The sequence below is a fragment of the Rhinolophus hipposideros genome (genome assembly GCF_964194185.1).
Source record: "Rhinolophus hipposideros genome assembly, chromosome: 13".
Taxonomy (NCBI): domain Eukaryota; kingdom Metazoa; phylum Chordata; class Mammalia; order Chiroptera; family Rhinolophidae; genus Rhinolophus; species Rhinolophus hipposideros.
In genome coordinates, this window is record NC_138059.1 from 365240 (window position 1) to 388213 (window position 22974).

General features: G+C 62.0%; 2 protein-coding genes across 9 annotated transcripts; one reads left to right on the forward strand and one right to left on the reverse strand.

Moving 5' to 3' along the window:
• Positions 1–727: 727 nt before the first annotated feature.
• DGAT1 (diacylglycerol O-acyltransferase 1) lies at positions 728–11023 on the forward strand. 3 transcript variants are annotated; one of them, XM_081069815.1, is made up of 17 exons: positions 728–1137; positions 5083–5170; positions 7122–7162; positions 7245–7330; positions 7416–7468; positions 7641–7778; positions 7819–7942; positions 8051–8131; positions 8215–8318; positions 8401–8439; positions 8531–8572; positions 8655–8699; positions 8779–8891; positions 8975–9040; positions 9123–9210; positions 9296–9358; positions 9465–11023. In XM_081069815.1, exons 1-17 carry the CDS (start codon positions 947–949, stop codon positions 9618–9620), a joined length of 1518 nt encoding a protein of 505 aa, XP_080925941.1. In that variant the 5' UTR covers positions 728–946; the 3' UTR covers positions 9621–11023. The 3 variants fall into 3 exon arrangements, with proteins under 3 accessions (XP_080925941.1, XP_080925939.1, XP_080925940.1); XM_081069813.1 differs by having other exon boundaries at positions 849–1137; positions 7641–7746; positions 7829–7942; XM_081069814.1 differs by lacking the exon at positions 728–1137 and adding an exon at positions 1959–2512 and having other exon boundaries at positions 7641–7746; positions 7829–7942.
• HSF1 (heat shock transcription factor 1) lies at positions 10946–22887 on the reverse strand. Of its 6 annotated transcripts, none has more exons than XM_081069808.1 (14): positions 22578–22887; positions 15999–16107; positions 15478–15614; positions 15132–15256; positions 14042–14117; positions 13907–13968; positions 13693–13789; positions 13478–13614; positions 13132–13392; positions 12663–12743; positions 11946–12051; positions 11812–11877; positions 11615–11684; positions 10946–11531 (listed from the first exon to the last, which is right to left on the reverse strand). In XM_081069808.1, the coding sequence occupies exons 1-14, from the start codon at positions 22692–22694 to the stop codon at positions 11326–11328; spliced, it is 1650 nt and encodes a 549-aa protein (XP_080925934.1). In that variant the 5' UTR covers positions 22695–22887; the 3' UTR covers positions 10946–11325. The 6 variants fall into 6 exon arrangements, with proteins under 6 accessions (XP_080925934.1, XP_080925933.1, XP_080925935.1 ...); XM_081069807.1 differs by having other exon boundaries at positions 11615–11687; XM_081069809.1 differs by having other exon boundaries at positions 15487–15614; positions 22578–22885.
• Between the last annotated feature and the right edge of the window lie 87 nt (positions 22888–22974).

Sequence of the window (22974 nt, forward strand, 5' to 3'; positions counted from 1 at the left end):
GAAGCCTCTGGGTCCTCGCGATCCGGCACCCGAGGTTCCCCACGACCTGGAAAAACTGGCCCCGGGTGGGAAATGGGGGAAGCCTCGCAGGTCTGCGGACGTGGGCATGAGGGGGGCTGGGTGGAAGGGGCGTGCGTGGGCGTGGCCACCCCAGGTGCTTACACCATCTCTACCCGCACCGGGCCCTGGGCGTCCGCGGGCAGGGCGGGCGTCCCGGGTACTCGAGGCCTGGGGCCTTTCTCTGGCTCCATCCTCTGGTCTGGCGCTTGTCTGAACAACCTAAACCGAGGAAAAGCGGCTGCCTGCGGTGGTAACTAGAGTGGTGCTCTGCGAGGTGCGCGCTCGGAAACCACCGGGCCGGGTCGTGGTTGAGGCGAGTCCTCGCGGACAGGGCTCCGGCCCGGCGGCAAGGCGGTAATGCACGACGCGTTTCATAACTGTCCTCCATCCCCACACTCCGTGTATTTATAGAGGGGAACATGGGGAAGGCCAGCGGTCAGGGGCGGCGCGCAACTGCCCGGAGGCCAGCGTGTCCGCGCAGACGCCGCGGCCGGGGGAAGGCAGGGTCAGCCACCCGCCGCACGCCGCCGCCGCCATCCAGCCCGCGCGGGGCGACCACGACTCCCAGGGTGCCCCGCGCGGGGCGACCACGACTCCCAGGGTGCCCCGCGCGGGGCGACCACGACTCCCAGGGTGCCCCGCGCGCCCGCGGACTACAAATGGCGCAGGCGGCGGCCGCCGGCCAGTTAGCGGCTCCCGGAGCGACGCGGCGGCGAGCCGCAGGCGGGTCGGCAGGCGCGCGCTGATTGGCGGCGCGGTCCGGCGAGCGGGCTACGGCGGCCGGCAGGGGGCGGCGGCGGCCTTTGGCCTTGAGTCCGGAGGCGGGGCCGCGGGCCTCGGGAGCTGCGCGCCGGGCGGTCCACGACCCAGGGTGCGGGCTGAGACCATGGGCGACCGCGGCGGCACGGGCGGCTCCCGGCGCCGGAGGACGGGGTCGCGGCCCTCGAGCCAGGGCGGCGGCGGCCCCGCGGCGGCAGAAGAGGAGGTGCGAGACGTGGGCGCTGGAGGGGATGCGCCGGCCCCGGACAAGGACAAGGACGGGGGCGCCAACGTGGGCAGCGGCCCCTGGGATCTGAGGTAGCGGAGCGAATGACCCGTAATGCCCGACCCCTGACCCGGGCTCCTGCTGTCCTGCCTGCTCCCTCAGGCTTGGCCGCAGCAGCTCGGGCGTCCGGACCTCTCGTGGACAGTTGTGCCTCTTGGTCCCCTACCGGGAAACTGAGGCTTAGGGGTGGAGGGTCGCCTGCCAGGGGCACCCCGCGTTGAGGGTGGCGGGCAGCAGCCCCGCTTCTAGACCCTCCTCCCTCCGCACATCCTTTGGTGCGACCTAAGGCTCCTTCCCAGGGCCAGCCACACATTTCCTCTGTCTGGAAGGGTCTGGATGGGCTTGGCTGGTTTGCGATGAAACGGGTCCCTCCTGAGGGCTGGGAGGGGTGCCTCGAGGGTAGAGGAGGGTGGGCCTCGTGGGGAGGGGGCCAGGAGCAGGGGGCAGTGAGAGGCTTTTCCCTCTGTGCAGGTGAGAAATAGGCGTCCCTTCCTTTCCCGGCACCTTCATCCCTCACCCAGTGCTTGGAGGCCTGGGGCGCTGCGTATGTTACCAGAACAAGTGCCCACTGGTGGGACAGACGTGGGTCCTGGCTGGGGTGCAGGAGAGAAGTTTGAAGTGGGCACACCCACAGGTGGGCGCCCTGTGTGGCTGAAGCCACAGGAAGGGGTGGGGAGAACAAGCCGGGAAGATGGGAAGCACCTGGCCGGCCTGGACATTGGCTCTGTCCTCCACGCTGGCTCCGAGCGGCCCCTTTGCCACCCTCCTGCGCCTTCCCCTCTGCTGGCCTTCCTCCTGGCCCAGCGTCCTTTGGGCTTTGGCTTTGGGAGCAGCTTCAGGGCTAGAGGTTATCAAGGAGGAAGTGGGCACTCGGTCAGTCGGTTGGCAAGGATTTGCTCTCTTTATAAATCTGAACGGAGGCTTTCTTCACTGGGCACTGTGGGGTGGGGGTGGGCAACGGCAGCTGGGGCGCAGCACTGTCCCTGCCCTTGGAATGCTCACAGTCCACCTGGAAGATAAGATAATCTCAGCACTGAGCAGTGTGAGCAAAGGTCAGACACGAAGTTCACGAAGGAGGAGGGGGTTTCTACTGAGAGGGGTGCCTGCTTCCTGTGCGGTGCTGCCAGGGAGGCTGCAAAGAACAGGAGGGCTCTAGAGTGCCCTGTGCTGACTCTCTGGAGGCAGGGGCATGGCTAGCATGGTCTCCCTCTGGAAGGGCTGGGAATTGGGGTCCTATTGTGTAAGATGGGGGTGCGGGCTTTAGGCCAACCTGTCATCTAGGATGGACTTTCCATGGGCTCTGCATGGGCCAGGTGGCCAGAAGCCTCTTCTGTGCTTTTGCTACTTGGGCTGATGGAGTGAGAGCCCTGCGTGCCCACCCTTGAAGTCTGGACCCTCTGGGAAGAGGTACAGTACATGGCAGGGAGGGGCTTGCCCAGGGCCGGAGGGGGCCCTGGTTATCACAGTGCCCTTCTGATTTCCAGGACAGGCAGGCAATGTGTGCTTGTCCCTCAAACCCGGATGCCGCAAGGTTCGGGGTCCCCATGGTCTGGGGGCGGCAGAGCCTGCCTTGCTCGGGCTGCCCTGCTAGTCATCCCTCCCTCACCTGCCTCCCCTCCTCCTGCTTCCTCCTTACTCAAACCCTCCCTGTACTTCCTGGTCACCTTGGCTGGGGCAGCAGATCAGGCTCTGGGTGTGAGCCCGTTTCTCCCAGCCCATGGCAAGGGTGTGGCTGTGGGGCAGGAAGAAGAGGCTTCCTTCTGCTCTGCCCTGTGGTTCCACACAGTCGTCCAGGCCCAGGATGCCGGTGCTCCTGGGTGTTTGTCCCTGGGGTGTTCTCTGTCTCCCTCTCCAGCAGGGTCGGAGGATGTGGGGAGTCCACTCAGCCATCTTGCACCCCAGAGCTCAGCGCAGAGGCTGGGTGGAGGAAGAGCTGAGGAGGTGGCAGCTGGGAGGCGAGCTGGCACTCTGCTCCCTCCTTGCTCTGCTTGGCCCGGGAGCTGGACCATGTGGTCCCAGGCGTGGTCCACACTTGGGGGCTGTACCTCTGGGGGAGCTTTAAGCCCCGTGTGCCTGCCTTCCAGCGGTGTTGTGAGGGTTGAGTGAGGTGATGCGATGAGTTAGAAAGGCCCTGCTGGCTGGGTGCGCCTGGGGTGTGGGTGTGGGACCGCTGCAGGGCACAGAGGTGTGGGCAGCCTCTGCAGTAGGGGAGAGGGTGACAAATACAGTTCTGGCGTGGTGGCCAGCTCCTGCCTCCCATGCAGGGCGTGCCTGGCTGCCCTCTGGTCCACTGCTGCTGACTGCACTGGCAAGGCTGGACCTTTGTGGGTATTGGTGGGCGGTGGGCTTCCTCCCTGGGCGGGGGCCTCTGACCTTGGAGGGAAGGGCGCTGCCTAGGGTTGGGATGGCCAGGCCTGTGGAGGGGGCTGAGGAGTGGGTGTGGGCAGGTTGGAAAAGGACTGAAAAAGCTTCTGAAATGTTATTTGGTGTCAACTGGAAAACAACGCCCTTCCCCCACCCCATTTTCATCGTAGAGATTGCCACAAATAAAGCCAGCGTGGTCTTGGTGGCCCAAAGGAGGCAGGGGTCACAGTGTTGTGAAATAGCCCTCTGGGCGTGCCAAGCCCAGCACAGACATGCAGATGCTGGTTGGCAGGTTGGGGCACGAGGCGGCTTTGGGATGGTTCCAGTGAAAGCAAGTGGACTTGAACTTGGGGCAAGGGGCTGGGGACAGGCTCAGACACCATCCTCTGTGAGGGGCTGGGCCTCGGACCCCTGCCCACCTTGTGGAAATGCAGGTGCAGAGACGTGGGTGGAGATCACGGCCTCCCTGTGAGGCCCAGGACCCACTGGAAGGTGGATGCAAGGAGGCCAGGCGGGCACCTGGGAGGGGCGGGTGGGCTGGGACCAGGGCGCACCTCCTGGGGGAGGCAGAGGGGACTTGTGCCCCGCTTGAAGAGTGCTGGCCGTGCAGCATCTGGGCCTCCTAGCCCTTCACCTCCCCGGGGGCCATCAGAGTGCTGCCCACAACCACAGGAGGCTTGTCACTGAGGCAGGGCCAGCCTGAGAGGGCATCTGTGCTATGGTGCCCTCCTCCCCCACCCGGGTACCTCGCAGGAGGGAAGGGAGGCCCCTGGCCTCAACTCTTACAAAACTGGAGACCTTAGTCAATGCTGTGTGGGGCTTCCTGCTGGCGTGGCTGCTGGCGAGAGGTGGGGCGTGGCCTGTGAGCCAGCTGTGGCCCCTCCCCCACCGCACCTACGTTTCCCTGGATGTGAGGGTCTGCTCATGTGTCCCCCCCCCACCCAGCACTGGATGGGAGCAATCCTGGGCAAGCACCTAAGGTACCGCTTCCTGCTTCTATGTGAGACCTTGCTGCCATCCGGTGCCCGGCCCTGGGTGGGCTCCCCTCTGCCCAGCGGGAGCACAGAGCTTACCTGTGGTTGAATGAGACAGACAATTGGAGGCCACACGGGTGCCTCGAGGCCGGCCAGGCTCCTGCTCCCAGGAAGGTGCACATCAGGCTGAGAGCTCAGCTGGCCCTGGCCTGGGCCCTTGTGCACACTCAGATCTGTGTGGGAGGAGGCGGTTTGAAGTGGGGGCCCTCAGCTCGCCCGGTGGTGGGCTGCCCTGGCTGACTCAGCAAGGTGCATTTGCCCCCTGCCTCCATCTCTGTTCAGCATTGCCGGGGGGCCCACAGATCCATGGATGGACTCTTCCCTGTGGGCCCATCACCACTGCATAGCTAGTGTGGGTGGCAGCAACTGGAGGCCTCTGGGGAGCCAGTCCGGGCTCCTGGCCTGGGGTGTCCCAGCCCCATGTGGCCCTGGGCAGGGCTGGGCTGGGCAGGGCCGGCCCCCTCCTGCTGGGTGCCTGGTGGGGTAGGTTGTGGTGGTCCCGGGAACTGGGCCCTGCTTGGCTGCCCTCCCGCTGTAACCGGTCCTGCCTGAGGTTCTCACTGTCCCCTGCTCTGCTAGGTGCCATCGCTTGCAGGACTCTCTGTTCAGCTCGGACAGTGGCTTCAGCAACTACCGTGGCATCCTGAATTGGTGTGTGGTGATGCTGGTGAGTCAGACGGCAGCTGGGAGCAGGGGGACTCAGCCTTTACCTGGGCACAGGGGGCCTGGGCAAAGAGCTTGTGTGGCTGGGGTGTGTGGGGAGAGACTGTGGTGGCGGTCCCTGCGGTCACATGTGCTCCGTCTCCCCTGGGCCACATGCTGCATGCTTGTTCCTGCTGAGTGTCAGTGGAGGGCCGTGTGGGTGGCCTTTGTGCTGTGAGCTGAAGGGCACAGGGGTCTCCCCAGTGGCTTTGCTGGGCAGGCGTGGGAGAGCAGGGAGGAGTGGACAGGATGGGTGGCTGGTCCTGGGCTGGTGGACGGCAGGGCAGTAGATGGGGCACTCTGCGGGTATAGTGCTTCCTTGGCAGCATGCGTGGTCTTGTGGTTCACAAGAAGAATGTCCTCTGCTGTTCTGAATGGCCCTCGTGGGTGGGGGTGAGGCTCTTGGGCTCAGCCCAACAACCCAGGCCATGGCTCTGCAGGCCCCCAGCCCCTCTCCCTCAGCCTGGGTCCCAGGAGTCCCCAGGAAGGTGATTAGATAGAGTCCCTGCCTTGGCCTCACCCGGTGGCCTTGGCTGAGGCATCTTGTGGGGGTGGGACCAACAGTTCCTGACCCAGAAGCAACTGGAGTCCAGGGCTCAAAGGGGCAGCATGCCGGGCAGGGCAGGGGACAAGGGCCTGCCCAGGCCCAGCCTACACCACTAGGGGCTGATGGAGCCTGAGGTCTTCAACCCTCACCCAGACACGCCTGCCTCTGTCTCAGGTGCAGCTCCCGTGGCCACCTGTATAGAAGGGGCTCCAGGCACACCCATACCCTCCCTGCCTGTGGTCCCAGGAGGCTCTCTGGGGAGCTGTGGGGGGTACACAGCCTAGAGGGTGTGAGGCTGCCTGGGCAAGGGGACATCATCAGAAGATGGCCTGTGCGGGCAGGCCCTTGGCAGCACTGTCTGTCCTCCTGCAGCCCCTTGGGCTCGCCGGGCCCTTTGGCACAGCCCGAGAGCCTTTCCCCTGCTTCTGGTGCCTCTGCCACCTCCCCACCCCGCCCCGCCCTGCCCTGCAGATGGGCACCCACGCTTGGGTCTGCCCTCTGGGCTCCCTTTGCCACCTGCACCTCCAGGTGGGTTCTGTCATTTAGCAGCCCTGGCTCCTGCTTGCTGTGGGCTCTCAGGACAGGCTGCCACTGGTGGGGTGACAGTGTGGGGCCATGTGTGTCCTGGCAGGAGGCCAGCAGGTCAGGCTCGTGGCTGAGGGAGGGGACCGTGTGTCTCTGAGCTTGTCACCTAGTGAAGCCTTCCCTGACCACCCAGATAAAGGACCCCACCAGTGTCCCCTTGCCAGCAAGTTTCCACAGAGCCTACCCTGACCCCTGCACAGGACCAGACTCGGGGTGGTCAGCAGGGTCTGTGCCTGGTGGGGTGGAGGAGGGAAGCAGTCACCCACCCATGCTGGAGGCAGGAGCCATTTTGATGGGGGCTCCATCAGTGGACGCTGCTTTGGGGTCAAGTGGCTGGGTTTGGAGCGCTGCAGGGACGGCTGAGGTGGGAGGAGGGGGCATGCGGGAGTCTGGGCAGTGCCCTCAGGGCACGGTGCCCTGCTGCTGTGCCTGCCTTACGGCAGGGCACCGTAAGGACTGGCCTGGCTGGCAGGGAAGTGCCCTGGATGTGGGGAGGCTGCTCCCTCAGCAGGACAACGGAGGGCTGCTGAGTGGCGAGTCTCTCTGCTGCTGCAGACTGACTGCTTCTGGTTTTGGGACCTTCCCCTGGGTGTGATGGGCAATCGTGAGGGCAGTGCTGAGCGCCGGGGGAGGAGGGTGGTGAGTCTCGGAGCCTGGTGTGGAGGTCACACAAGGCTGGGCCTGCAGGACCGGGGCTCGGCCCCCACATGGACTGGGAGGTGCGGGGTGTGGGGGGGCCTGTGGCCTGGGCTGACGGGTGTGCCCCTCCCCCTCTCTTTTACAGATCTTGAGCAACGCTCGGTTATTTTTAGAGAACCTCATCAAGTGAGTGCCTTGCCCAGGGCCCCTGCCCTCGCTGAGGCCAGCCCCACATACCTGCTCAGGCCCTTACCTCCCCGACCTGTAGGTACGGTATCCTGGTGGACCCCATCCAGGTGGTGTCTCTGTTCCTCAAGGACCCCTACAGCTGGCCCGCTCTGTGCCTGGTCATTGGTGAGTTGGGTGCTGAGGAGGAGGGCCTGGGTGGGGCCAGGGCTGACCCAGACCTGAACCTGCCCTGTGACATTTCTGTCTTCAGTGGCCAACGTTTTTGCTGTGGCTGCGTTCCAGGTGGAGAAGCGACTGGCAGTGGTAAGCAGTGCCCTCATGCCCCTGCCCTGCTGGGGGTCCGTGCTCCTCACCAAGCCTGGGCTTAGGACTGGGTGCCAGCCTACCCCACCGTGGCTTTCCTGGGCCGGGCTGTGCCCTGGGAGACGCTTTGTCCAGGGAGTGGGGCCCGGCTGAGTATTGCTCCCCTACCCAGGGTGCCCTGACGGAGCAGGCAGGGCTGCTGCTGCACGTGCTCAACCTGGCCACCATTCTCTGCTTCCCAGCGGCCGTAGCCTTCCTGCAGGAGTCCATCACTCCAGGTGCTGTCCCCCGCCCACCTCCCCCCAGCCTGTCTCCTGTGGGGGTGTGGGAGGCCCCTGCCTGAGCCTGCCTCTCCTGCAGTGGGCTCCGTGCTGGCTCTGATGGTGTACACCATCCTCTTCCTCAAGCTCGTCTCCTATCGGGATGTCAACCTGTGGTGCCGAGAGCGCAGGGCTAGGGTCAAGACCAAGCCTGGTGAGGGGCTGCCCAACACTGGGGCCAGGAGCCAGGCCGCCTGCTAGGGGGGGTTCAGGGGGGGTGGGAGGCAGCAGCAGGGCCTCACCTTCCCCTCTGGCTCCCCAGCTTCCGCAGGTAAAAAGGCCAACGGTGGGGTGGCCCAGCGCGCTGGCGCAGTGAGCTACCCAGACAACCTGACCTACCGTGGTAAGGTTCCTGCAGGGTGGGCAGGAGGGCAGCGGGGGCCAGTGGGCCAAGCCTCCAGTGCCAGCCCCGCCTTCCCGTTCCAGATCTCTACTACTTCCTCTTTGCTCCTACACTGTGTTATGAGCTCAACTTTCCCCGCTCTCCCCGAATCCGAAAGCGCTTCCTGCTGCGGCGGCTCCTTGAGATGGTGAGGTTGGGGGGCTGTGAGAGGCTGGTGGGGGGCGCCAGGCGCTAGAGGCTCAAGCGAGTTGCTCTGCTTCCTCCCCCAGCTGTTCTTCACCCAGCTCCAGGTGGGGCTGATCCAGCAGGTACGGGAGAGGGGCGGGGCCTGGCGGGGGCGGGGCGGGGCGGGTGGGGCGCCCAGTGCTCCGGGAGCTGACGCTGTGCCCTCCTTTGCAGTGGATGGTTCCCACCATCCAGAACTCCATGAAGCCCTTCAAGGTGAACGAGCAGCCTCCCCGGTGTCTGGGGGTGGGGCCGGGTGGGGGCAGCCCCGGGAGCCAGCTGCGCCTTGTCTCTGCAGGACATGGACTACTCGCGCATCATCGAGCGCCTCCTGAAGCTGGCGGTGAGCGGGGCTGGGCGGCGGCGCGGGGCCTGAGGGCGGGTAGGGGTTTCTGGAGCCTGGCACCTGCCTCTCCCCTCAGGTCCCCAACCACCTCATCTGGCTCATCTTCTTCTACTGGCTCTTCCACTCCTGCCTGAACGCGGTGGCCGAGCTCATGCAGTTTGGGGACCGCGAGTTCTACCGGGACTGGTGGTGAGTGGCCTTGGGCGGGTGGGGAGCTGGGGGCCGTGGTGGGTCACGGTGCCACCTGACAAGTGCTGTATCCCAACCCACAGGAACTCTGAGTCCGTTACCTACTTCTGGCAGAACTGGAATATTCCTGTGCACAAGTGGTGCATCAGGTGGGTGGGGGCTGGCGTGTGGCGGCCCCAGGGCGGGCCCTCGCGGGTGGGGGGGGCCGCTCACAGCCTCCTCCACGCGCAGGCACTTCTACAAGCCCATGCTCCGGCGTGGCAGCAGCAAGTGGGTGGCCAGGACCGGGGTGTTCCTGACCTCCGCCTTCTTCCATGAGGTCAGTGCTCTGCAGGGCCCTGCCTCCTGTTGGGTGGGGCGGGTGTGGCCTGGCGGTGCCGCTGACGCCCGTCCCTCCCACCCAGTACCTGGTGAGCATCCCGCTGCGCATGTTCCGCCTCTGGGCCTTCACAGGCATGATGGCTCAGGTGAGCAGCCCCTCCCCTCCACCCCTCCTCGCCATCCTGCCCGCCTTTCCTGTGCGGGGCAGCCAGCTGTGGCCACAGCAGCCCACTGACTGCCCCACGTCTGCAGATCCCACTGGCCTGGATAGTGAGCCGTTTCTTCCGGGGCAACTATGGCAACGCAGCCGTGTGGCTGACGCTCATCATTGGCCAGCCAGTAGCGGTGCTCATGTATGTCCACGACTACTACGTCCTGCACCACGAGGCCGTGACAGCGGGGCCCTGACCAGCTCAGGCCCGCCCACTAAGCAACGCGCAGCCTGGCCCTACGGAGGGCGCTGGCTGCCCACAGCCTCCTCGGGTCTTGTCCCCGGGAGGCCTCTCTGCCCCTATGGGGCTCCCTCCTGCCCCCTTGGCGATGGCAGACCAGGCACAGGCCAGCGCCCCTCGGAACTTGCTATTCCTTTTAAGGGTCCAAGGGTGTCAATAAAGTACTGTCCAGAGAGACCTCCCTCATCCTGCTGGGGGGGGGGGCAGGCGGGCAGGTTCCCTGGGGGGCTGCGCTGTAGCCCTCTTGGGAGGGATCTGAGTCTCGGGCCGCAAGCCACCAGCTGCAGGGGAGTCAGGGCCCCTCCCATACCCATGCCATGAGCAGCAGCCCCCACTGCCTAGAAAGGCTCAGCCAAGGTCAGATGTCCTGTCTGGTCCCTGCCTGTTAACCCTACGTGGTGCTTGGAAGAAGGCACCTAAGGACTTTCTGGAAGTGGGTCTCTGCTTGCGGGTGGGGGTTGGAGGCCAGGGCATGGAAAAGGGTTGAGAGTCAGGACTGATGGTCACCAAGGCCAGTCTGGGGCATTGGGGGAGGTGTTGCTGCCCTCAGTCCCATGCCGGGCGCTCACCAGGGGGCAGGCAGGAGGGTGCCTCTTGGATGAGGTGTGTGGCCTGGCCCAATCCTTGCCCAGGTCTCCCTCTCACATGCATCCTGTACACGGGAGGGGGCATGGGTGCCCCCCAATAGCTACCTGTACCTCCTGGGTGCTGCTGGCCTGAGGCCTGCCCCTCCCCCCCCGGCCCAAGGGGATCCCTGGCTCCCCTGGGCCCCAGCCCTCAGGATGCCTTGTTCCCAGACACTGCCACCCACCAAGCCTGACAGAGGTGGGGGCAGGCTGACCGTTTCCACCGTATCTTGGTGGATCATCGGCTCTCAGACTACAAGCCTGAGGCTACATCAGGCCAGCTGTGCCCTGACTTGTTGCTATGGGTCCATGGGCTGGTGTCTGAGGAAGTCCTGAGCAGTGGTCTCAGCTGCACTGTCCCTGCCTCAATCAGAATCTGGGGTTGCCTAGGGGGTGCCCTTTGGACACACTGGAGGGTGTATTCCTCGCTCCTGCCAAGAGGATGGTGAGCAGTGGGGGCAACTCCTGGGGACAGAGGATGTCAGCTGGGCACGCTGACATGCACCTCCCCCACCCCTGACTGAGCTTAGAAACCAGATCCCAAAGACAGGGCTGCCTTCCCCTTCTCCAACCAGACCCCAGGGCACTGAACCCTCAGGTCCCAGTGCCGGCCCAGTGCCCCGGGAACACTGCCAAGAAGACATACAGCGTGGGGTGACCTTGGGAAGGGGGGTCCTCCTGCCTGGTCCTTTAATAAAGTTACGGGCACACAGGTCCCGTGGAGTCAGGCGGGCACAGGCATGCCTGGGCACTGCAGCCCCACCTCACCACCCTGGCAGGAGGAAACGGACTCGTGAGGCCACAGCTAGAGCCTGTCCTTTATACATCTCTGCCTATCTCCGTCCGTCCGTCCATCCGCATATATACCTGTGTATCTCTACAGAAGAGGGAAAGGGAACTTGTAAAAATGCAAAATACAATTCTAACGGAACCCCCCGTCCTGGCAGTCCAGGTGTCACCATCCATGGCACGTGGGGCTGCAGCCCTTGCTGCTGAGTGGGTGGGAGGGAGCGGGTTAGCCCCCTCCTGGGGCCTCTAGGAGACAGTGGGATCCTTGGCTTTGGGGGTCTCGGAGCCCGTCAGCAGGGAGACGCTGGGCTCATCTGTGTAGTCATCTCCCTCGGAGAAGTAGGAGCCCTCCCCCAGCTCGAAGAGCACGGGCAGGTCGCTGCTCCCCACTTCCATGGAGCCTGGATCCACCAGGAACAGGGGTTGTGCTGTGTAGTGCACCAGCTGCTTTCCTGGGGGGGAGGGGCCCAGTCAGGATGCTGGCAGGTGGGGAGTCGGGGGGTGGGCAGTGAGGGGGTCTGGTCAGGGTGCTCACCTGAGTCGGGGCTGCTGCTCTCAGCTTCTAGAGGCCTGGGGGGATCCTGGGGGGACAGGAGCTCCTGGATCTGCTGGGGCGGGGGGGGGGGCGGCACAGTGAGAGTTCCCACTGGCCCCTTCCCTCCTACTGCCCCCACCCCTACTCCATGCACACCGAACCCTTCCCTCCCACTCTCCCACCCCTACTCTACTCACGCTGGCCAGGCTGCTGTCAAGGTCAGGCAGGCTCACATCGGGCACTGTCACCGAGGGGCTGAACAGCTGCAGGGGAGGAAGGACGGTCAGGCGGTGCCTGGGGGCGGGGCGGAGTGGGGCGGGGCGGGACTCACGTCCAGCAGGGCACTGGTGTCCACGCTGAAGCCGTGGCTGGTCAGCATACTCTGCAGGCTGTCCAAGTTAGAGTCCATGGCGTCCAAATGGTCACTGAGCTCGGTCCTGGCCGGAGTGAGTGGGGCAGGTGAAGCAGAGCCCTGGACACCTGCCTGTCAGGGAGGGGCTCCCCCCGGCCACACCCCGTTGGGTGAGGGGGCATGGACGCCTGGCCACCAGGGAGAGTGGCTCAGGGCCCGGTGCCTGGTCCAGTCCTGTGGGCTCTCTGAGGCCGCCCACGGGCAGCATTTCAGGCTGGGCCAGGGGGGCAGGGGGCTGACGGGGCTTTGTGCTCACAACAGGCTTGATGAAGTTGTGCCTTTGCCCTAAGACCTGGTGGCCATGACCCAGAATGCCCTGGGCCACCGGGGCCACTGTACAGGTGGCCAGGCTGGCTCCTAGAGGTGCCCATGGGGTAAAGCCCCACCCTGAGGAAGCCAGTCAGCACAGCAGCAGGGACCTGGTGACACTGCAGCTGCACCAGGCTGGGAGGCCCGTCCCCATCAGTCAGTGACTTGGGGCACTGGGGGGCCGCTCCCGCTGCTGAGGGCCCGGGACGTCCTCTATTCACCAGGCAGGGCCGAGTGCTCGCGGCCAGGCTGGGGTCTGCTCCACAGCTGGGGAGGGGCCCGAGCTCTGGCGGAGCCCTCCTCCCTCCCAGTGGGGACGGTGCTAACCCTGGCTGGACTCGGCCATGCAGAGAGGAGGGGCAGGGGAAGAGGCGGGCGACCCCAGACATCTGTGGAGTGCGAGCCAAACTGCAAGATACAAAGACAAGAGCCCCCCATTGCAGGTGGGGGCCAGCCGGGTGCCGTGCCCCCCGCCCTCGGTGGCCCGGCCTCTGGAGCAGGGCCTCTGATGGGCAGCAGGACAGACACAGGACCCAGTGGCCTGTCGTAAGAGCAGGTGACAGTGGCAGCCAGGGTGGCCCCGAGAACAGGTGCGACAGGCTACCCACCCTCGGCTCCTGCCACAGCAGGGCTGTGGGACGGCCAGGTTGGTTTGTCTCCCTTTTCAGTCCCAAGCTCTGAGCTCAAGGCCAGGACTGCCGGCTCACCCCCCAGCGGCCAGTGTCCTGTTCTCCAGGACAGTCCTAGCCAGAGGCCCGGTGGCACTTCAGGGACTGTGGTGCAGGGCAGTACTCACTTGTCCAGGCAGGCTACGCTGAGGCACTTCTCGGGGGCTGAGGGGGGTGAGGAGGGCCGGGCCCCCACATCAGTGAGGGGAGTGGCTGAGGCGGCGGGGGCAGGCTCGCTCTCCCGCAGAATGGAGTCGATGAAGGCGGTCGGGGACAGGGGGGTCTCCACAACGGAGGACGGGCTCCCGGGACTCGCCTCCTCCACCTGGGGGCTCCGAGGGCTGGGGGGCTCCTCTTTGACTCGCACCCGGGGGCTGCTCGACAGGGGCCTGCACATGGGGACACACGGTCAGCAAGCACCGTGGCTGGCCCCAGCCTCCTCTCAACTGCTGGGAAGGTGGTGCGGCCCCCCACCTCTCATCTATGTTTCCGCCTGGAGAGGCCAAGGGGCTGCTGGGTGCCAGCTCTGTGATGTCGGAGATGATGGGTCCGGAGCTAGAAACGGCATCTGGGGAGTAGAGGCTGGAGCCGCCATAGGCCGGGGACGGAGCCTGCCATCAAAGGGATGTGAGCATGTGTGGCACCAAGGTAGCACGTGCCCCACCCGGGCCAGGGCGGCGCCTACTCACCGAGTAGGGGCCGGAGCTGTGGATGTGCTCCAGCGAGTACTGCCGGCCGTACTTTGGCAGGGAGTGTGCCGAGCTGCCGTCGTTCAGCATCAGGGGGCTGCAGGGAAGGGCGGGGTTAGCTGCCTCCCGGCCGGTGGCACCCAGGACACAGCAAACGAGAGACAGAGGCGGCCCAGGGCCCGGAGCAGAGGGCCAGGCACCCCCAGCGGCTCACATCTTTCTCTTCAGCCCCAGGACCCGGTTAGACCGCACCAGCGAGATGAGGAACTGGATGAGCTGTGGGGTGGAGAGGCATGGTCAGCCCAGCCCAGAGGAAACCCACCGGGGGCCCCGCTGGCCTGCGGCACACCTTGTTGACGACCTTCTGCTGCTGGGCATGCTTCTGTCGCAGGCTGGCCACCTCCCGCCACAGGGCTTCGTTCTCGCTGCAACAGAGGGGGTGTGGTCAACGGGCTGGATTCCAGCAGCTACAGGGGCTGAGGGGTTCCGCACACAGTCCAACCCCGCCCGGGAAGGCGAAGGCCTGTCCTCCCCCACCAAGGACTGGCTATGTCATCATGCTGGGGACAGGCCGGGACCCGTGAGCAGGTGGTCCTTCTGCTGGCCCAGCCCTGCCAAGACCCCCACAGGCCTTCTCTTTATTGTATTCTATTTTATTCTGTATGTATGTGTTATTTTTAAGTATTATTTCGTTGTAAGTTCCAGGTGTAGCCGCACGTCTTCTTGACATGGAGTTGACCCTGGCCTCACCTAGAGAGGCAAGCATGTCCTGGGGGGCCAACTTCACCTGGTTCTCTATGTGAAGACAGAGCCCAGGGGCCACCTCCATGACATGGGGTCGTAAGAGCCCACCCTGAGTGGCTTCGAGCTCACACTGAGCCAAGGACAGCCACCCCTGGGCCCCTGAGTGCACGGGAGGAAACTCAAGCTGGCCTTCCTGGGGTTCCTGGCTGGGGGGGGCACAGAGCTGGTTATGTGGTAGGCAGACATGTGTCAGGGGCAGGGGTTCCAGAGAGAATGCAAAATGCTTCCTGCTCCCCAGGTTGGAGGGGGAGGTAGTCAGGACGGGATGTCTGCTGAGTGGCCACGACAGCGGGAGCCAGCAGAAGGGGGTGGCACTGTGGGCTGCGTGAGGAGCCCGGCCACCCACGCTGGCCTGCAGGGGGAGTTCCCACTGGCTCCTTCCCTCCTACTGCCCCCATCCCTACTCAGGGGCTTCCCCGGTACCAAGGGACACTGTGATCAGCGCAAGGGTGCCGCCAGTGCTGGGAGCCCAGCTCTGCCTGTTGCCGCAGGAACCGGGTCAGACCCCGCGTCCCGGGAACAAGGATGACTGGGAGCACCCGCCACGGACACTGCAGGAGGCAGGGCTGGGGAAGAGGCCCCTGAGGAGTGGCCAGCTCCCGGCACGGCGCCCGGCCCCGCTCCGTGGGACCTACTGCTTCATGGCGAGCAGCTTGGAGTCCATACTCTCTTGTTTCCCCTTCATCAGCTGCACGTCGCTCAACAGCTTGGTGACACTGTCCTGGCGAATCTTGAAGTCCTCATTCTTCAGGGTGGACACCTGGGTCCCCAGGGGAGCAGTCACTGAGATGGCCCCCCTGGGACACAGAAAAGGGCTGCGGGGCTGCCCGTCCGATGGGGGACGGGCGGGGAATCCAAGAGGGACAAGCGGGGAGGGGAGGCCCATCAGGAAGAGGGCTGGGTGCAGCCAGACCAGGCTGAGTGGACTGAGTGGACGCTGCTCCCTCGCAGCCTGCAGGGCCAGGGAGGCTGGCTACTCACGCTGGTCACCTTCCTCTTGATGTTCTCTAGGAGCTGCTCCTGGCCACGCAGGAAGCATGGGTGCTGGAACTCGGTGTCGTCCCGCTCTGGCTTGACCAGGCCGCCCTGCTCGATGTGGACCACCTTCCGGAAGCCATCTGCACATGATGGGGCGAGGGCGGCTGTGCCTCAGGGCTGGGGACCAGCCCCCACTGCAGCCCAGCCACTGCCCCACCGGCGGATAATGGGAGGGTCTCGCTACGCCCAGCGCTGCCCACAGCAGCTGCGTGGTCTTGGTGTAAGGGAGACCCCATGTCCCCAGCAGCTGTGGCCGTGTCCAGCTGGGGTGGCAGGAGCTTTTCCCTGGGACTCGGGCCAGGCCCATGAGGACCCTTCCCCCCAGGTCTCCAGGCACTGGGCTCCAAGCCGTGCTCCTGGACAGCACAGCACAGGGATCAAACCCTGGTGGCTCTGTCCTCTACCACAGAAGGGTCAGACACCCCCGGGAGACCCGCCCCCCCTCGCCTCCAGAGGGCACTTACACATGTTGAGCTGCCGCACGAAGCTGGCCATGTTGTTGTGCTTGAAGTACTTGGGCAGCACGTCCTTGGCGAACTGGCCCTGGTCGAGCACGTGGAAGCTGTTCCCGCTCTGCCAGGACATGTGCAGGCAGTCACACGCAGTCCGTGAGGGAGACGGGCGCCCCACCCCAGCGGGGGGACCACACTCCCACCCTGTGGGGCTGAGCCATGGGGTCTGGGGAAGGCAGAGTTCGCCTCCTCAACCAGCAGCCACGTATGTCTGGTCTCTGCCCCTCGGCCTGCATCCTTGTCAGAGGCCCGGGACTGGGCAACAGGAGCCACATGGCCGGGGAGAGAAGAGGGACCTTGAGCCCCTGCCCCAGGGTCCTGGAGCTTCCCCGGTACCAAGTTTACACTCATGAGACACCACAGCACTCGGGCCCATTCTTCGGGGACCCACTTTAGCTTTCATCAGCAAATTTACCCTGAGAACAGCTAACAGCCTACATGAAGGCAGCCAAGAAAATGGGAACTTAATTTCAGTTACGTGGGAGAGGGGATTTAAAGAGGGGATCAAGAGCAGATTTGCGCAGGGACGAGGAGTCAGCAAACGTGAGATTATCCAGTCTGAGGAACAGAAAGAAAAAAAATATAGAAAAACGAACAGATCCTCAGAGGCATGCAGGGCATGACCAAACACCAACAGATGTACAATGGGCATCCCCCAAGGAGAGGAGAAAAAGGGACAGAAAGAATATCTGAAGAAATAATGGCCCCAAACTCCCCAAGCTTGAGGAAAAATATCCAGGAAGCTAAGTAACTCCAAGTAGGATAAACTCAAAGATTGACTTAGATACTTCATAAACATAGAAAGCAAAACGCCAAGAGAGAATCCTGAAAGCGGCAGGAGAGAACAGACTCACTGTGTACCAGGAAGCCCTAATGAGCGTAACAGCTGGTTTCTATCAGAAGCCGCAGAGGCTCGTAGGGAGTGGGATGACATATTAAAGGTGCTGAAAAGAAGGGGAAAAACCTGCCAATCAAGAATTCCACATCCAGCAAAACTGTCCTTTGAAAACGAATGAGCAAGTTCCTCTTCCGGGATAGCAGAGTGAGGCGATCCACTGAGCCACTTCCCAGTGGGGCAAGCAAAGCTTATTGAAATAAAATAACAGTCTCTGGAAATTGTCCTAAAGGCATATAACAAAAGAAAAAGCATTTACTCAAGAAAATCTAAAGCCCTGCAAGGACAGTGAATCTGTAGAACCCGAGCCACAAGCAACTCCCTCCTTCTCACACCAGCCTCCCCCCAGACGGATGCTTCACTCGGGAGGGAAGGGCCAAGAAGAGGAGGACCCCCCCCCCCCCCCCCGCCGTTTCCAATACAGACCGACGGTAGCTCAGCCTAGACAACATTTTTCGTTTTGTTGAGCTCCACATGAAGAGGCAAAATGCCTGGTGACTGCAAACAAGAGGTTGGGGGTCCACACCCCTAGAATGGAGCATCCTGGGGCTTCCAACACTCTCACCCCAACTAGCAGGCAGAAGAGAGCATCCGTGCCAGGAGAGGCAAGCCGAGAAGACTAGAGGCCACTGCCCTGCCCGGCGGGGCTCAGAGAATCTGCTCAGGGAGAGGCAGTCTGAAGGAGAGCTCTAAAGCTCCCCCAAGGGACTCACTTTACTTGAAAGAATGTGTGGAAACTGAAGGTAAAGGTGCTCTTGGAAACAATACTTCTTCTAAATTAAGAGTAACAAGCTAAACCACGGGGCAGCTTGTTCACACAGGAAAGAGATAGCTAAGAGCCCTCCTTGGGTCAGAAAACCCTCAAAGACAACCACTGCTCCAAATTAATTGCATCAGACTGAACAACTTGTGCCCTGGGACAAAGTCACAAACAATAGGACCATCAGGCAGTGATTATAGAGTCTAAAGGCCGGTGAGGCAGTGAACTAACAGAGATCAAAGAAGGAGGAAACAGACCTCACTAAAATAGCTAGTCAAGTCAAAAAACAGACAACCAAAAAACAACAAAAAGCAGCACAGGAGTGGGGGGTGGGGGTGGAAATCACGCGGAAATACTACACATGTAAAATGCAGATTTTCCATAAAATTACAGGACGTGTAAAGAAACAGTAAGGTGTGACCCATACACAGGGGAAAAAAGAAAAAGCAACGGAAACTGCCTGTGCTATAAACATTCGTGCCTAGGTTTTTTTCCTCCTAGAAGTTGTATAGTTTTAACTCTTACATTTTAGTCCATGATTCACTTTGGTCAGTTTCTTCATGTGGCATAAAGTGAACGCCAGGGGTGTATGTGCTGTGGATGTCCCATTGTCCTGGCACTACTTGTTGAAAAGCTACTCTTCCTCATGGAATTCCAGTGGCACCCTTCTCAAATATCAACTTGCCTTAGACACGTATAAATATGCGGAACAGAGAAGCGGGTCTCTCTCCGTTCCGCTTATTTACACACTTATAGTTATGCCGACGTCACTCAGCACTGATTAGTGTAGCTTTATAGTTAAGTCTTGGAATCAGACAGTGAGAGTCTCCCAACTTTGATCTAAAAGCTAGGCTCCTCTGTCCTTTGTTTTTCCATATCAACTCCAGGATCAGCTTCTCAGTATCTACACAAAGGTCTATGCAGATCTCAAAGGGACTGCAGGGGGTCGATTTTCATCTTCCCAATCCTGAGTCTTCTGATGGCATTTGTCTCGATTTATTTAGTAGGTCTCCTTCAATTTTTCTCAGCAGTGTTTTACAGTTTTCATTGCCTAAACTGTATACTCATATGTATTTTTGACGTTTACCCCTGGGGAAACTGGACGACCCCCCAATGACCTCTGCCTCCACGAGTTCACACCTGGCCCTCCTCCCACCAGTGCCAGGTTGTTCTTTGTGACCAGCAGCACCCAGCAGATGTGATGGCAATCAAGCTACACGGCCAAAGCCACTCTGGGCTCTGGCTGTCTTGGATGGCTTGCTCTGGGAGAGGATAGCCGACGTGTTGTCAGCAGACCTCGGGAGGCCCACATGGTGAGGAACTAAGTCTCTCAGCTCCACTACAACCCATGAGAGACCTTGAGCCAGAATCAGCTGATGACTCTCAAACTGAGAGAATGTTCGCTGTTGTTTCAGGCAGCTACTCTTGGCGGTAACTGGTAACACAGCAACAGGTAAAACAACTGCTAAATAGTTTGTGTGTTTTGATACTATTGTAAATATTTCTATTTTCAATAGCTCATTGCTACCATGAAGAAATAGAATTGACTTTAGTATATTGACCTTGAATCCTGTGACCTCACTAAACTCCCTTATTAGTTCTAATAACTTCTTTGTAGAGCCTTTGGGACTTTATAAGTAAATGATAATGTTTTATTTCTTGCTTTCCAACCTTGATGTCTTTTACTTACTTATTTACCTATCACCTGATCAGGACATCCAGTTGTCAAAGACAGGTGCTAACACTGACCGTGACCCCCGCAGTAATGGGCAGTTCAGTGCAGCTGAGGGCTAAATGGGAAAGTGGGCGAGGCCAGGGGGAAGGGTCCTTCTGCCCTCTCCTCAGGCGATATGGAGAGCCTGGGAAAGGCACGGAGCGCGCAGCGGCTGGATGTCAGTAGAGAACATGGACTTCTGATCTAGTTTAACCATTCTCTAGCTCTTATTTTGTTAGGTTTCTTCATGTCTCTGAGACTCAGTTTTCTTACCTAAAAAGCAGCCATGTGTCACCTACTTACGTGGCTGTGGATGGAGCAGAACTGATACAAGAGAAGGCTTAGCCTCATGCCGCACAGGAGTCAACAAGGATAGCTGGGCAGCCATCATGCTGGTTCAAGGAGGCAAGAGGAGCCCCAGGCCCTGCAGCGCACCTCGGTCTGCTGCTGGGGTAACCTGGGATGCTCCCTCGGCATTTTGGGTCAACCCATAGGGCCTGCTGGGTCCCACCCAGCTGGCTTGGTGAGAACAAACTCAGGGGGCTGGCGGGCCCACCTGCTCTGAGCCGGGGAGGAGTGTGGCGCCTGCCTGTCAGAGGAGCTCTGACAACAGTATGGCCAGCTCTGAGTGCCCAGGTGTGGCCAGGCCAATTCCTCAAGTGGTCTCATGGGGAGCTGGTGACCTAACCTCAGGGACTGTTCTGCCCCAGACCCTCAAGTGACCCTCTGACTACTGGCACTCACGGGCCACCTGGCATGGGCCCTGGCCTTGGTGATCTCCAGCTGCTAGGTCTCTGGGATTTCCCGCAGCCGCCACACAACCCCATTAGGGTTGTTCCTGCTTCCAAAGAGAAGAGAACTGCACCGGCCAGTGTGGGAGCGGGGTTAGGCCAGGGAGACATCAGGTGCCAACACTGAAGCAGGGCCTCCAAGTACAGGTGGACTAAACGAGAAGTGCTCCTTACGTACACGGCCCTGAGACCCAGACTAGAAGGGCTGATTCACGGAACACCTCAGCGGGCTTGCAGAGGAGGGGAACAGCACAGACTGCAAGTTGGGAGAGCTGTGGCCCATCCTGGGCCACGTTTGAGGTCACCAAACACCCTCCCTAGGGCGCCAGCTGCAGTGTCCTGCAGGCTCTGTTTGGGGAGCAGCTGCAAATCTAAAGGCTCCACGCACAGTGACTCTGTAATTGCACCAGGATTTGGGGCAGCGACCTGTTGGTCTGTCCCTCATACTGGGCAGAGGACACACAATGCTGTCCACACCTGGCCCCACAGGCCAGTTTCTGCAGCTGGAAGCGCCACTCCACCACTGGTTACTCAACCTGGAGAGTCAGCCTCTAACTTCCCCTCTGGGGCAAAGGCAGATATTTTATCCCGACAGAGTGGTGAGAAAACTTCAAGCACAAAGGGGAAAGCACTACAAGCATGGTCGTCGGAGCCTCCCACAGACTCAGAGCCAGACTCTGGGCCGTGAGTCTGCCCAAGACCCAGAGTGGACCCCTGACAAAGGCCGCAGGGCCTGTGTGGGCGTCCTTGAAGCCACAGACACAGGACCACCTCCTTCTCTGGCCCAGCAGCTCCACAGCCCCTGTGCAGCCCAGAAAAGGGCCTCTTTCTGCTCTTGAGCTAGAGCTCCCCAGCGTCCTGCACCCAGCACACCCTGCCTGACCTGCCAACACACCAGGTAGGAGTGACACTCAGTACCAGCCGCTCACCCCCGTGAAGAGCTGCCCAACAGGGCTCACAGGCGATGTGGCCAGTGGGAGGACCAGCTGTCACAGTCCTGATCGTATCCGACTTTCCTCTTCCAATCAAAGGCTTTGCCCAGAACATGGCTGCAGGGCCTGGAGAGTATGCTGGCAGTTCTACACATACACGCCTCACAAGCTTTGAGATCAAGGGGCAGGACGGATCATCCTAGCAGGATTAAGCTTGGAAAATCCCAGAGAATCTCTGATGCCCCTCCCCAAACTGGGTTAAGAGTGTTCCCTGAGAATTAAGGGGAATGAAAAAGTGAGAATGGCAGGATATAAGAAATGGAGAGTGGCTTGTTTCGGTCAGGAAAGTGTGAGGTCTCAAACAAGGGGATGGTGGTCACCTGACAGCCATGAGAAAGCAGCCTGCCCTTCTTCGGGACTCGACTGGCCATTAAATAAATAGGCACTGGAGGATGGAGAACACACACCAAGATGTCACTGGGACCAACAGAAAGTATGTCCAACAGGAACGCTGCACGACTTCCAGTCGCTTTACTCCCAAGCACTCTTCAGGCAGGGCCGAGCTTCAGCCCCAGTATGAGAAGCTGGCCTCCAGCGAAGGGCTAGGTTCCAGGCGGACTTTTCCTCATTCCTAACGACTTAACAGTATGGGAAGGACAGCCTTGGACATCTGAGGAACCCCGCCCTCCTTGCTGGGCACACACGTTTTGGCCCTCGGCAGGTGGAGCATGTGCGGAGGCGCCCAAAGGCCCTGTACCACCAGGACCGCCTCTCTACAGGCCACCCAGTGCCCCGGACCGTGGCTCTGGCCTTGCCCCGACACCACGTCACGGCCCGACGTAAACAGCAGTCTCACCTCCAAGCCCAGACACAGGCTCTGATTTACTTCTGCAAACCAGAGCTGTGGCGTCTCGCAGTCCGACTATGTACACAAGCCTGCTGCCAAGCAACGGACAGAGACGTGGATACAGACGCCCCGCGAGGAACGTAACACAAAGCAGCTCTCGGGAAGCCCAGCTCTGGCATCTGGACGCGGGTTCGAGCTCAACCTGAACTTGGGGACGTCTTACTCTCTGCTCGCTCCTCCTGCACTCGAGCGACGCCCGCCGACCCCTGCGCCCCGCCCCGGTTTTCTCGGAGGAGCTGCGCTCCCCGCCACCCTGCGAACTGCCCGAGCAGACGTAGAGGCGCCTGGACGCGCCGTTCGCTAACGTCCCGCGTGCGGTTCCAAGCAGGCACCCCTCCGCAGCTGTCCCAGTTAGCAAAGGCCCAAAGGTGGAGAGGCCCTTTCTGTCCACCCCAGGGGAGCTCGGCGCGGGCAGGAGCCGGCGAGGAGCGGACCGCGGGCTTGTCCTCCGGCTGGGCTCCCCGCCGCCGACTCGGCAGGCGAGGCTGGGAGCCGGCCCTGCCCCCGCCCGGCGACGCGCCCCACCCCTCACCGGGCTCCAGCAGATGAGCGCGTCGGTGTCGGGGTCGCTCACGAGGGTCCACAGCTTGGTCAGGAAGGCCGGGACGTTGCTGGGCCCCGCCGCACCGGGGCCCACGGGCAGATCCATAACGGGCAAGGCAGGGAGAGGTGGCGGTACCGACCGCGAAGAGAGGCCGAAGGCCGGGCTAGCGCCGTCGCAGGGTCTGCAGCCCGGGCCGCGCTGCCGCCGCCCGCTGCGCACACACAACTCCGGGGCCTAGCATGGCCGCCGCCATCTTGCGACGCGCGCGCTCCCGCCGGCGCCGCCCGCCCGCGTCCCCAGTACGCGCGCACGCCGGCCCCGCCCTGGCCTCCGGCCCCGGCCCCGCCCCGGCCTCCGCGCGCCTGCGCGTGTCGGCCCGGCCCTG

Excerpts from the sequence above, each read along its gene's own strand:
- DGAT1 (XM_081069815.1), top strand. The coding sequence starts at position 947 with ATGGGCGACCGCGGCGGCACGGGCGGCTCCCGGCGCCGGAGGACGGGG. Across the intron at positions 9,211-9,295 it reads CCTCCGCCTTCTTCCATGAG|TACCTGGTGAGCATCCCGCT; the intron begins GTCAGTGCTCTG and ends CCTCCCACCCAG. Across the intron at positions 9,359-9,464 it reads TCACAGGCATGATGGCTCAG|ATCCCACTGGCCTGGATAGT; the intron begins GTGAGCAGCCCC and ends CCACGTCTGCAG.
- HSF1 (XM_081069807.1), bottom strand. The coding sequence starts at position 22,694 with ATGGATCTGCCCGTGGGCCCCGGTGCGGCGGGGCCCAGCAACGTCCCG. Across the intron at positions 16,108-22,577 it reads CGCTCATCTGCTGGAGCCCG|AGCGGGAACAGCTTCCACGT; the intron begins GTGAGGGGTGGG and ends ATGTCCTGGCAG. Across the intron at positions 11,688-11,811 it reads TTGACAGCAGCCTGGCCAGC|CAGATCCAGGAGCTCCTGTC; the intron begins GTGAGTAGAGTA and ends CCCCCGCCCCAG.